At 42.1% G+C, this 14,454-nt stretch overlaps 1 protein-coding gene across 1 annotated transcript; it reads left to right on the top strand.

Moving 5' to 3' along the window:
• The first annotated feature begins 6,145 nt into the window (after window positions 1–6,145).
• On the top strand, window positions 6,146–11,067 carry LOC127372077 (RNA-binding protein 15). The gene has a single exon (XM_051415430.1). The coding sequence runs from the start codon at window positions 6,316–6,318 to the stop codon at window positions 8,863–8,865; it is 2,550 nt and encodes an 849-aa protein (XP_051271390.1). The 5' UTR covers window positions 6,146–6,315; the 3' UTR covers window positions 8,866–11,067.
• The last annotated feature ends 3,387 nt before the right edge of the window (window positions 11,068–14,454 follow it).

The raw sequence follows: 14,454 nt of genomic DNA, 5'->3' as shown, positions 1-14,454 counted from the left end.
TAAGCCTGCATCAGCAGCCTTGCAGGCCTGTGGGACTGTTGGCACAGTGGCGCTGCTGCCCTCTCTGGTTAGCAAATGACCGAACAGTCCCATCTGGGTTGGAGGAGCTGCAGCTTTGTTCTGCCTTCACTTACTCCATGTCCTTTTACTCATACCTGCATTTATTTATTGTACAACTGTTTTTTCAACTCCACTACCACTGTGATCATCTGAGTGTGTGGTTTGGTAAAACCATAGAAATTTGTCCTTGATTCTTGTATAGTTCTTGTCCTGCACCAGATTTAAACATCCGGGTAAGCAGCTCTGTGAGGCTGTACTTAGGCACAGGGGTGGGTTGAGCTAATGCTAAAGCTAATAATGCTAACATGCTAATGTTTAGCATGTATGATGCTCACTATCTCAGTTTTGTAAAAGTGTGCAGAGGCTGATGGGAATGTCATTAGTTTTGCAGCTATTTGGTCATAAACCAACAGACAGTATGGGACAGATTTTAGATGTGTTAGATGAAAAATCAGAGGATCACCAAAGTGATAACAAGTCATCCTGAGGGGTGCGTGGCAATATATTCAAGAGTCGTTGAAACATTTCTCTCAGAACTACAATTGTGAACCTCATGGTGGAAATAGAGGAAAAGCCAGGAGTTCATCACAGTCAGTAGGATTCATGCTCTGGGAACCATGAATGTCTGTAAACAATTAATCCATGCAGTAGCTAGTTGTAGAGACATTTCAGTGGGGATCAAAGTGGTGGACCAATCTGCAAAACTGACATAGACTGCTGCAGGGATGACTGGGATGATCGTTTATGCTACTTACATGATTTGTTCAGCAACTTTTATGATTTTTTTGCTCATGTAAAAAGCTAACATTATAGGCTATAAACAACAACAACACAGTCACATGACTTCCATGTTACCACCACTAAACTTCTAACTTGTAATTAAAGGACAGTGTGTAGGTGTGTTTTGTGGCATCTAGAAGTGAAGCTGCAGATTGCAACCAACTGAATACTGCTCACATTCCAAGCATATAGGAGAAACTAAGTTGGCTGCAAAACTCCCCCGAAAAACAGAAAAGGCCCTATCTAGAGCCTGTGTCTCCGTAGAAGAGATAAAAACGGCTCATTCTAACAAAAACAGAATGATTCTTATTTTCAGGTGATTATACACTAATGAAAACATACCTATGAATATTATATTCCATAAATCCTCCTAAATGTTGCACACTGGACTAAATCTTGTAAATAAAATCTAACTGTAGTCTCATTTAGCCACTTGCTAGCAACCACCTATTTAGTGATGTTTTTAATGTTGTAGAACAAAATCTCTTAAACTTGTGTTAACCACAGACCTTATTTCAGGCATCTAACCAATAACTAATTAAAAAGACTCAGTAACTCCGAGGCGAGGGAACCCGGAAGTACAAAAATGCTAAAACACTAAGCACTCTATAGAGCCACACTGCTAATATATAAAATAATAAACTCATAAACTTTCTTTATCACCAGCATCTTTTCCTTTTGCTCCCAGTGCAGTGTCCTTCCCCCTATTATAAAGAATTTCTCTCTGAAATCTTTACTTCAAACATCCTCTGTGATTCTGGTTGCATCTCGTGGCCCTTGGTGTCTGACGTCAGCAGCCTCTTCACAGCACATTTCTACTCCTCTCTGCTGTTCACCTTCAGTCGCCTCTAACTTCCCATCGTCTCCTCCACCGCTTTGCAGCACCCCCTTTCTTTTGTGCTCCCCCACGCCCACTTCCACTCACGTGCGCTCATGCATTCTGCATCTGCACCACCACATCCGCCCAGTACTTTTCCTTCACTCCAGTCTCATTTATATTCCTCCCTCCCCAACCCTTTCCTCCCCCTCTCCTCCCCCCTCCTGTTTCTCCCCTTGTGTTTTGCGCTGTCTGGGTCACTCTCAGCTCCTAAAAAAAGCTTCAGTGTGCACTGGGCTCTGTGGTATTGCTTATCTAGTCCATTATTCTCAGTACAAGCACTTGAACAAACATAATTATACCTACACTGTAATTCCTGCTGAAAGCAAGTGAATGTGAACACTTGACAGATGTGAGAGATGTCATGACGTTGTTCACGGTGATCAATGCACTGATAACTCAACTACTCTTTTAGCCAAGAGGATACTGCATGCTCCATTTAGCCAGAAAGGTTTGTTCTCTATATATGAAGAATAGAACTTCATCAGCATCATATAAAACCTGTGTAAGAAGTTTTTGTGTATTATTCCCTAAAATGAAGAAAATAAACAAAGGGCTTTAATTAACACATGACTTGTTTTTTATTTCACATGCATCAAAAAACACCCACTTTATCACCCACAGTATTGTAGCACCTCCTGCTTTCCCAGAGTGCATCAGTGCGCGGGGATGTGCTGGTGTTGTGCAGGTGTTCAGACAGAGGAGAAAGTGGGTCATGTCGGGCTTGAACAGACACACTGCAGTGCTCCGCCAACAGCAACACTCCAAGATGGTGACTTGATTTACACAGATTGTAATCAGAATGATCCCTGCAGTGATGAGACACAGTGGGCGGCTCTCGGGTCCGATTGTCCAGTTCATCAAGGATTGCATACTGGTTCAGGTTAGACAGGTGAAAGTTTGGTTGTGTTTTGGTTGGTTGATGACCGAACCCGATCTGTTACTAAGCATCTGTCTCACAATGAAAGCCCGGGTGCAGTGGGTCAGGCCATGCTGTTCACCTTAATGCGACACACAAAAATAGAAACTCATTAAAAGCTGTTTTTCCCTCACTAATCCTTTGCAGATTTCCCCTTTGACAGCTCATTAACAAAAATGTCTGCATACCATTCTGTTTTTGATGGTTATTAACAGATGAAACGCCTATCTGTTGCAGTATATTCAATGTCTTATATGACAATGAATTCCCAGCAGCAGCCTTTATGAATTTGAGATTTAAAAAAAAATCTTTTCAAAGAAATTTTTATTTTAAAAGTTTTTTAAACGTTGGTGTATGTAGCTTGTTTCCTGTTGGTTATCTACTGCTGTGAACATGCACAGCAAATATAATTCCCTTTAATAACTTTGCCACCATTTTATGTATAAGCACTATTTTGTTGGCTTATTTCACTGACTGACGGATGCTTTGGTTGCTCCATTTGAGGAGGACAAACACCTGACCTGGATATTGGGAAGAGATTTGAGGCAGGAACAACCCCCCCCCCCATACTATCTTAATAGTCACACACTTTAAACCCATTTTAATACTGGGTGGCAGATTGCCTTGCTGGGCCTGCGCGGGGTCATGTGACGGCCTATAGAAGAACTTCACCAGATGGTCTCTCAAAGAGGGGCCAGTCCAGCTCACAGGGTTGAGGGCAAAACTCCCGTCCCCATTTTTTTGGACATCATAATCCTTTTAAAATACCCCTGCAGCTAAGCACACTGCATTTTTCAAGTATTGTTGGTGCAACAAAGAATAGGGTCAGACTTAGTGAGATGAAAAGGGGATACAGATTAAAACTTATTGAGAGCAAAAAGATTTGAATACATATAACACAGTTTGAAACCAGGAGGGTGATTAAGTGCTTTTTGTTAAAAATGATCAAAACGGGTTTCCCTATCTTTTTTGTACATTTTAATTTGTGAAGGTGAACTTTGCTAGAAATCAATATTTATATTCTATGAAAACAGCATTTCATCAGGAAGATGGTTTTTGTTTCTGGAAAGAAATGGAAATTAAGTCCAAGAAACAGACATTTGCATTCGTGTGCGCAGACATGTTTACAGGATGAGAAAGTGGAGCTAGAAGTTTCTAAACTGTCAGCTTTTCTGTCCATAAAGCAACAGTTTAATAACTGGAAGACCACCTCTCCCCCTGCTGTCGTGCAGTCTGTAATCCTACGCGTGGGTGCGCCCTACATACATGCCTCAGCATTTTATTCCTGTGTATTATCCATAATAATAATAAAAAAGCCCACATGTCCACACATACCCCACTGACTGCACAGATTGTTATATTGTGGCTGATGGCTCAGAATGCAGTACAGCTCTGGTTGGTGCATTGTAATTATTGTGAGAAAAACAAGAGTAAACGGGTTCATTGAAATGCAAACACACTCAAGGTCGCTTCCTAAAGTAATTTAATTGAAAATGATCTGAGGAGCAGATCATCATGTGACCAAATGAGGAGGCTTTAGGGGGTACATGTGCTTGAACTGCTGCTGTGAAGCAATGTCAAAGGAAATTAAGACTTAGTAGAGATATTATAGAAGGTAATGACATTGATTTCAGTATTATGTGATAAAGTAAGCGTGTAGGAGCACGTACTACATGTAGTAATGTATTAATATAATACATTACTATATGCAGTACACACAGACATCAAATATAATTTATGTGCGTCTTTTGTTTTTGTTCTGTAGTTTTTATTTCGATTATGTTTTGGTATTTGTCTATAATCAAATAAATACATAATAGAATATAAATACAGACAACAAACAGCACAAAGTCTAAAGCATTATAATGTGTGATCATATGTGTTTTAAAACGTGTTTAATGTGGACAATTTTCATAACAAATAACTTTAAAAACCAAATAGCTCTAATTAAACAGATTTTAAATATGTTGTGTTTGTTTGTTTTATATAATTATATTTATATATTTTCAATAGCTTCATGTTTTATGCTGAGTAGTGATATGGAACAATATCTGATATAAATCTTCCAGTGAGACTGGATGTGGAGACACGCTGGCTGAGCTTTCGAAGACTAGAAAGGAGAAATACAAGTACAGACCATTTACTATATAAGTGAACAGTATCACTGCACTCCTGCAGTCGCTGAGCAGACTGTCTCCTGACTGTCAATAAACACCATACAAAGGTTTTTGTCAGTCTAGACACTTTACCTTCCTGTTTGAGTGATTAACTGTAGCTGATGTTGTTGTTAGTAGGAACCTCTGTGCCCCCTAGTGGTAAAGATTTGGTATAAATGTGTCTCTTGAGTATTCTGACAGGAGTACAGCTGGTTTCCACACTTAAAGGTCCAGTGTGCAACATTAAGAAGGATCTATTGGTAGAAATATAATATAATATTTATAGGTAAGTTTTCATTTGTGTATAATCACCTGAAAATAAGAGTGTTTTTGTTAATTTAGTATGAGACGTTTTATCTAAAGAGGGAGCAGGTCCTCTTGTAGAGTCCTCCACACTGAACAGCTATGTTTCTACAGTAGCTCAGGACGGATAAACCAAACACTGGCTGTAGATGGAGCCTTTTGTGTTTTTCATGGCTTTTGTGGCGACTGTACTTTCTCCTACACACCTGGAAGGACGAACTCTATTCACATGTTTGTAATCTGCTATTTCACTGCTAGTGTAACTAAATCCTTCAAGTTTATCAGATTCAAAATCACCCAATGTGGACATACATGGTTTTTACTGGACAGTGAAATGGATAAAAAATTTAATCTGAAAAGTAACTAGTAAGTACAGCTGTCACAAGTACAATATTTGCCTTTGAGATGTAGTGGAGTAGAAATAAAGTTGCATAAAATGAAAAAGTACCTTGAATTTTCACTTAAGTAAATGTACTTAGTACTTAGTGCAGCACCATCACAGTGCAGACACACTAGGAACTTGTCTTACTCATACAGCTGGTCCCTGACAAGGCCCTGGCTTGCTACACCTCTTTCAGCTTGTTAGATGTTTGCTCTACATACTCAGACACGACGCCCCTCCTCCACTTTAAATGAAGGGCTGTTCTATGTATTACTCAATACACTATCAGTGTCCTTACTTCAAGGACATCATGCAGCCTTGCACTACAAATACTTTTCCAGAACAATTGATGTTATTCTAACTGGTATTCTACACCTACATGTGAGCTAAATGAACTCACACTGTATTTTACTTTAATACGAACTCATTTAAAAACAAACATTAGACACAATCTAAAACAGAAACTTCCGTCTTTTTCTGCTCTTCCTGCTGCTGCAGTCTGTCACAGTCACTATCTCTCAGTTTTTCAAATCAGCTTTTGCCATCAGGATTGTACTTTGACCCCACAGCAGAGCCGCACCCTGGCTTATAATAGGAGAGCGCCCTTCCGGTTTACGTGAGTGACAACCCGCGCAGCCAATCGTCTTCTTGTACAGGCGCGTAGGCGGGACTTCCTGTACAGTAGCGCAAGTAGTCCAACATGGCGGTTGTGTCGCTCGCTTGAGAGTGAAGTGGAAACCGCGAGTAAGTTAAGATAGTTTAGGTGTTTTTTAAAGTGGCAGAGAGGGTATATTTACACAGAGAAGTGTCTGTAGACTGCGGATATCGGCTGTTGGAGATGAAAGGGAAAGAGCGATCGCCGGTGAAGAAACGCTCCCGGGCTCTAGAGGATAGCAGAGACCGAGGAGGAAGCCACCCGAGCGGCAAGAAGTCAGGAGCTCTGTCGACGGTCGGCAGCAACAACGGGAACAGCTCCGCTCAGAGGAGAAGTTTACACAGCGAGAAAAGAGACATGAGGGATTCAGACGGACATAATTCATCCGGTCGGGTCGGCAGCGGTTACGACTACGGAGTTGTTTCGGTGAACAAGCCGTACGGCGGCGCTGACGTCGCCGCGGAAACATCCAGGTCCGGTTCACGCAGCGACCCTCGGCCTCCTCCGTCAAACCCCGAGAGTGAGTACAAGACTCTCAAAATAAGTGAACTGGGCTCGCAGCTGAACGACGAGGAGATAGAGGACGGGCTGTTTCACGAGTTTAAGAGGTTCGGGGACGTGAGTGTGAAAATTAGTCGAGAAAACGACGAGAGGGTCGCGTTTGTGAACTTCAGGCGGTCGGATGACGCCCGGGCGGCAAAACACGCCCGCGGGAAGCTGGTGCTGTACGACCGGCCTCTGAAAATAGAGACAGTTTACATGAACAGACGTAGAAGCCGCTCCCCTGTTTCAAAAGACAATTTCCCCTCAGGACAGAGGCATCTCCACTCCCAGAGACCTCTGTCTCCCACTGGTCTGGGGTACAGAGACTACCGGTTACAGCAGCTGGCTCTGGGCCGCCTCCCCCCCCCTCCTCCACCGCCTCACATCAGAGATCTGGAAAGAGACAGAGATTTTTCCATGTATGATGCCAGGAACAGACCCCCGTTCATCCCTGAATGTGCTGTTTACCGCGACGAGGACCTGATGAGCCCAGAGGATGACCAGAGAGCAAACAGGACCCTGTTTCTGGGCAATCTGGACGTCAGTGTGACAGAGAGTGACCTGAGGAGGGCGTTTGACCGGTTTGGGTTGATAACAGAGGTGGACATAAAGCGGGCAGTGAGAGGCCAGAGCAACACCTACGGATTCATCAAGTTTGAGAACCTTGACATGGCTCACCGTGCCAAAGTGGCGATGTCCGGTAAAGTGGTGGGCCACAGCCCAATTAAAATTGGCTATGGCAAACCTACACCCACGACCAGGCTGTGGGTGGGGGGCCTTGGACCCTGGGTTCCACTCGCTGCACTAGCCAAGGAGTTTGACCGCTTTGGCACCATCAGGACTATAGACTACAGGAAAGGTGAGGCGTGGGCTTACATCCAGTATGAAAGTTTGGATGCTGCTCAGGCTGCATGCACTCACATGAGAGGCTTCCCTCTCGGTGGCCCAGAAAGGAGACTGAGAGTGGACTTTGCGGACACGGAGCACCGTTACCAGCAGCAGCAGCCGCAGCCGCAGCAGCAGTACATGCAGCTCCCCCTCCCCCTGCCGCACTATGACTTAGTCCCTGAGCCCTTTGCCCACCGTCTTACCGACTCAGTGAGAGTGAGAGAGAGGTCCCCTACGCTCCCTTCTCGCTTCAGAGACAGAGATCTGTACTCCAGTGCGGAGTGGTCTGGTCTGGGTGTGCACGACAGGATGCGAGGGGGAGGCTTCGATCCTGTCGATCGCCTGGAGAGGCGTTCCCGCGACACCTGGTCAGTAGAGCGTGAGTTCCAAAGCAGAGATCTGAGCCGCAAAAGGAGACAGTTGGATGATGGCTGCCGGCTGGATCATTCACCGGACTTAGCTGACTTTGGTCTGCGCCGTCACGGCAGCTCGTTGGAGCGCAGCCCTGGAGGGAGCAGCCGAGATGGGGGACGCTACAGTGACCCCGAACGCCCGCCTCGCTCTGGTAGAACTTCCCCCACCAGAGAGCGCCAGGACACTGGCTTTGGAGACAAGAGAAGAAAAACACTTAGCCCAGCTGAGCGAGGCTCCTGCCCCGAGAAGGACCACAAACGCAAAGCGAGTGACTCATCTAAGAGCCCGGCGAAAAAGGAGGATCGTTTGGGGCAACCTTCCTCCTCCTCTTCCTCCAAGTCTGGTCCGCAGTCTAAGTCAGCTGCTGGAGGCCAGAAGCTGAGTCAAGCCTGGCAGGGAGTCCTCTTGCTGAAGAACAGCACCTTTCCCACATCGCTGCACCTGCTGGAGGGGGACATGGCGGTGGCTACCAGCCTGCTGGTGGAGGGCTCCACAGGGGGTCAAGTGTCCCAGCTGAAGATCAGCCAGCGCCTGCGCCTGGACCAACCCAAACTGGATGAGGTTTCTCGTCGCATCAAGGCTGCTGGCTCCGGCGGGTACTCCATCCTCCTGGCCGTGCCGGTGAAAACTGACGACGGGGGTGTCCAAGACGCCAGCAACTCCACCGAGAGACCGCTGAAGAACCTGGTGTCCTACCTGAAGCAGAAGGAGGCGGCCGGCATCATCAGCCTCCCTGTGGGGGGCAGCCGTGACAAGGACCAAGGAGGAGTCCTTCACGCTTTCCCCCCATGTGAGTTTTCCCAGCAGTTCTTGGATGCCTCTGCCAAAGCCTTTGCCAAATCAGAGGACGATTACATGTTGATGGTCATTATCAGAGGAGCATCGTGAAAAAAAAAAAAAAGTACAAATCATTCATGTGTTTTTTTTTTCACACTCATGAACTGTTAATCTGTGAGTTGTAAAAACAGGGATACATAATGGTAACAAAGCAGAGTGACAGGAAATGACAGGGTTGTGATTTTAAGTTGCTTAACCTGCATGGTAGCTTCTGTCTCATCCTGTTGAAGGTTTATAGCTATGAAAGTAACCCTGAATTGACTACATTTTGATAAATTGATGGATTTGATTATTAATGCAGGTGACTTCTGGTTTTTAGTTATCAGATAAATGTACATTACTTGAATGGTACTCTGCTGAATCAATACTATATGTTGCCTTATCTCATTTCAAAAGAAACACAGTTCCTTTATGTCCTTTCATACAATGCCTGCCAATAAGAAAAAAAGAATTTAAGATCCAAAACAGAGTATTTAGCCTTCATTTTATCTGTACTTATAGATTTAACTGGTCAGTGTCAACACGTTTCTAGTACTATAATGTTTGTACAGCCAGCATATGAAACAATCAAATTCATGTACATATACATTTGCTCTTGATTAAGAAAATATACCTGCTCTAAAGCTTTGCCCATTGCTCATTAATAGGCATATTCCAGATGTGCATCTGTATTACTTTTTGGTGACCAAGTGAACATTTTGAATACTTCCAGGTTCAAAGTTTCATAATGACAATTTTTCTATTTTTGTCAGTTTTGGCCAGTCGTAAAAGTGAAAGAAAATTGTGGAACATATGGACTATTCTTTCAGAATCTACTTTTGGATATGTTAAAAAATACATTTAATGCGAGCCTTAAGCGTGGTACAATGGTATAATAGATTACATTGCTATCAGTGCTCCTGTCTGAGCCACATCTGGAGGTTATGTGACATTACAAGGTGAAATGAATGCAGGGTTTCCTGTCTGTGTTTTAGCACTGGTATGCCATGTAGGGGTGGACACAAGCAGCAAGCACCTGCCAGTTATAATGCAGTTTAATACAATGAGATTGCACAGAATACTGCCTTTGTAAAGATAATTATGTTTTTTGTTAAAATTGTGTTTGAGAGGAGAGATTGTCAGCTCTGTGTAGTTCTGACCCTGAGGTGTTGTATTGAACTGCATTATGTTATGTTAAGGTACCATTTAGGGCTGATTCATCATCGTTTAAACTACAGGTTCATTTTTGACTAATCAATTAATTATTTGGTCTATAAAGCATCAGAAAATAGTGAAGAATCTCAATAATTAGTGTGTAACTTATAAAAAAATAAAATGACATGAGATGGATAATCTGTGGAAAAAAAACAACCAGGTTCCTCTTGCTCAGCCTAATGCTCCTAAATCCATTTACAAGAATCCACTGCGTCTGAATAAAAACAACCAATCAAATCATATTGAACGTTTCAGCAAATATATATATATATATATATATATATATTTATACATATGGTTATTTTTTTTATAAAAGTTACCTCCTGCTGCTTTTAGGGTGACTTCTTCAAATAGATTTTATAGTTAACAGTCCAGAAACCAAAGATATTCAGTGTGCTATAAAAGCTGTGTCCTACACATTTGAGGAGCATAAATTGTTGCTTTTTAAATTATCTGTCGGTTGAGGAATCATTTCAGCTCTAAATATTATTACCATGGAGTTGAATCAACTACCATTAGTCTACACAGGGTTGCTTCTGTGTCCACCGCTTTTATATTGTACTTTTATTGGTATCATTCAATTTGGTTGAACAGTAATTGGTTGATTAAGTTATTCACTTTTCTTATGTTATAATCAACTGAGTACAATAACAACCCCAACAAAGCATGTACTGTTTAAAAAATTCTAAATTAAGAGCTATATGTATACCATGCACATCTCTAATAACGGATCAAGAGTCTTTAAGTAGAAAATATTGCTGTACTGTCAGTGGACTGTGATGAAAACCTCTGAACGAATCAGAGGAGAGAAGGCCGTTGTCCGATGGCCTTACACGCCTTCCTCTGAAAGGACTGTTAATAATACTTTTCATGCTTTTGATTTGAGTTCTGTGTTTTCAAATGGAAAAAAACAGATTTGTATACTCAGGATATCTGGAGAGAGAAATGGAGAACATCAGTGCTCATGGGCCTAAGAAGTATACCTGTCAGAAAAAAACGCAAAGTGCAACATGCACTTGATTTTGTCTCAATAAATTTACTCTTTCGTGGGAAACACAAGTGCCTCGGAAGACAACTTTTGTGACCTTTTCTGTTCTTGGAATTGTCTATCAAACTCTAAAGGCTTTATCACTTTGACAGCAGGAGCCTTCCCGGCAGAAAGGAGAGGAAAGTGTGAGAGTCGAGGGAGGTCAGCCTCTCAGTTCTGTGTTTTCATTTTGTTGATCCTCAGTTGTTGAATGACCTCTTTGTGACCTTCACACAAATTGAAATTTGGCCATACTAGAATACTTTTTTTCAGTCCGTCCGCAAAGGCAAATCTAGAGTCACTGTGTCTCTTCAGATATGTGGCTTATTCCCTCAGTCGCCTCTGGCCCGTAGGACCGCAGGTTGCGGCTGAGAACCAGCAGAGTGCTAATCCGTCTGGTTTGTCACTCGCCACCAAAAACCGCCGGGGTCGTCTCCATCTTTACAGCCTCTCAGCGGAGGCACAGCAGTGTTTGAAGGCCCCCCCTGCTCTTCTCTCTCATCTGGCTCCAACAGTGTTGGTTCAGCATCTGCAGCAGCTCGAGAAGGAGAGCAGTGTTCATGTGTGTAGTTGCTTATTGTTCTTGCGTTGGAGTTTTGAAGGAAGATCTCTGTACTAGGGTCAGACTTCAAACTTGTCTCATCCTCCTGTGTCGGAGAAGAGGTTGAGACGGTGAGACAGCATCTGCTTTATTTGCCATAAAATGGAAAGGAGACAACAGAGGAGAAAGATGCCTGTACAGGGAATCCTAATCTTTAGTTGATATGTTGATCTGATTTACACACTTGTTCTTTGCCAAACTGCGTATGAAAGCAAAGTGAAGAATTTCCTGCTGTCACTGAGCAAGAATCTGCTGCAGCAGGATGTATATCATCACGCCAGTGCTCTTCTGCTCATCGCTGCTCCGCGCATAAAGGACCTGAACGCCTTCCCTAGGTGTCCACATGGTACCGTGGCTGGGATTCAAGGATTTAAAGGTTTCCTGGAGCTGTGAGGTGAAACAGTTGAGTGTCACCCCGGCTGTAGCTGCTCCTTGTCCACAGGTAACGTATTAAGATGACCTAAACTACAGACTTGGGTACGTATTAAAATGTTTAAGACCGTTACAAGCATACTATCCTATTTAACATCCTATTTAACACCTGAATAGAGGGTGAAAAGACACACTAAAATGTAGTCCCCCTGAAGTAAATACCAAACTAAGAACCACAATGCAGTTTTTTTTTGCGACAGTTAAACAGCACACATCCCGTCAGTAACTTTCAGTCAGTGCCGGTAAGAGTCTGCTGTACCTTTTTCATTGGTTCAACTTCCTCCTTTGGTATATTTTGTCATGGTGTTGGTGACACTTCCTCTCTGTCTCCGATTACAAATAATTTCCCTGTGTTGGTCCCAAATGCACCAGCGATTCATAAATCTTAACAACACAAGTGAGTCTCAGTGAGGGGAAGAAGTACTCAGATCCTTTACTTCAGTAAAAGGAACAATACCACATTGTGAAAATACTAAGATTATTACTTAAAGTGTGGAAATACTATCAGCAAAAGTCTGCTTTGTTTTAAAGAATACTAGAAATCTGATCAATCATTTCAGAGTTTTATATTATTATAAAATCTGATAATTATTACTGTTGCATTTACACATAGCTTTTCACACTTCATACTGTATAGTGTTTAATGACTACACTATTTTATTAGATGATCATATGTTTTGTATCATCTAAATCTGCAAAGTAACAAATAACTTAAGCTGTCAGATAAATGTAGTGGAGTAAAAACTACAATATTTCCCACCCAAAACAAATTTGGTGAATTATAAAGAAGCATAAAATGAGAATAACATTTTAACTAAGTAAATGTACTTGGTCACCTTCCACCGCTGGCTTCAGCTGAAATATCAGTAAGTAGGAACATAAAGAAACAAACAGTCTCTGCTTGAGTTACTGACACATAAAGCTACAAAATAATGTAATGTTAAGTTTAAAAAGCTCTGACATTATTTGCCAAACATGAGACGACTGCATTAGTAAACAGGAACAAATACAAGAGAGTTACTGGAATATTTGTTGAGATTGAAAATGAATTGAATTAGTGTTTAATGTCCTCATTAGCACTGAGGGGAGGGAGGAGGCAGGATTAAGAAACTATCAAAGCTTTATGGGCACAAAAGGTTGAGATGACTGATAATCACTCATCAGCAGGAGCACATGAGAACAACCTGTGTCATCACTGGTTATGATGAGTGTTAAACAGGAAGTGGAATAACCTCCTCTGGGATAATCAAAGAGGTATAATTTATCACAACAGTGCTGCCAGCAGTGAAAGAAATGTAAACTTTGTGCTACAATGTTCATACAAACAGTTCCAGAGTGTAATGAGTTTGATTAGAGGGGTTAGGATAAATAGGAAGTATGTTTACTGTATATGAGGAGGTGCTGAGTACTCGAACTCCACTGTTGTATTGTTATACAGTAAATGTGCCTTAGCTAAGCCTTAATCTGGACACTGGAGAACTAACACTCGAGTTGAAGTGAGCTACCTGGGAAATCAGGGCAATAAAATGAGTTAATCAATTATAAACTGAGGTTACATTTGAGTTAATAACTGATTTTACCTTTCAGTCGTAACAAATTCAAGGACTCTGTTGTTGTTGCCTGCAGTTTATAAAATAATTCTGCATATGAATCTGAAAGAAAACTCAAAGAATCTGAGTTTAAAACAAGATATTTGCTGATTGCAGAACCTGTAAACAATACAATATGTCTTTACTGTGTGTGTATCATCAGTGTAATAAGGATTCAACATTTGGCGCACTTTAAAGAATCTGATCACTGATCCAACAGCAGATGTAGTGCAGTCGCCCTGAATATGGGGCTCACCCGGAGATGATTATGCAATAGTAAATACAGTATGGTGGGTTTGTTCCTCCTCCTTTTATACCTTTTTTTTAACGTTATATGAATTTCCTGCACCAAATAGTGCCTGAATACTTCTTGAACATGAGCTCGTCATGATTTAAAATGTTGAGTATTTCAGGTTTTCGCCTCAATATGGAGACGAGAAAGGAAGAAAAACTCTTTTGTCTGTCCTCTTTGAAAAGACTGAACGAGCTCTTACAGAGCTTCAGTGAACTCTAGTGAAGTTATAAGAGCGCACATTGAAAGGTTTTCAAGGAATTCATCAGAGAAGAGAAACTATGCCTTGGTGAGTACAGTTTAACTTGCACTTCTTATATGTATACCTTACATTTATATTAATGTAAACTACATTTGATTTGTGATTGAATAAAGGCAGCGGTTCTTTAAGAGACATTCTGACCTTGTGTCATTTTTTTCACAACATCCATCGTGTGTGTGTGTGTGTGTGTGTGTGTGTGTGTGTGTGTGTGTGTGTGTGTGTGTGTGTGTGTGTGTGTGTGTG

The sequence above is a fragment of the Dicentrarchus labrax genome, unplaced genomic scaffold (assembly GCF_905237075.1).
Source record: "Dicentrarchus labrax unplaced genomic scaffold, dlabrax2021, whole genome shotgun sequence".
NCBI classification, from domain to species: domain Eukaryota; kingdom Metazoa; phylum Chordata; class Actinopteri; family Moronidae; genus Dicentrarchus; species Dicentrarchus labrax.
This window is presented reverse-complemented; position numbering and strand designations above follow the sequence as displayed.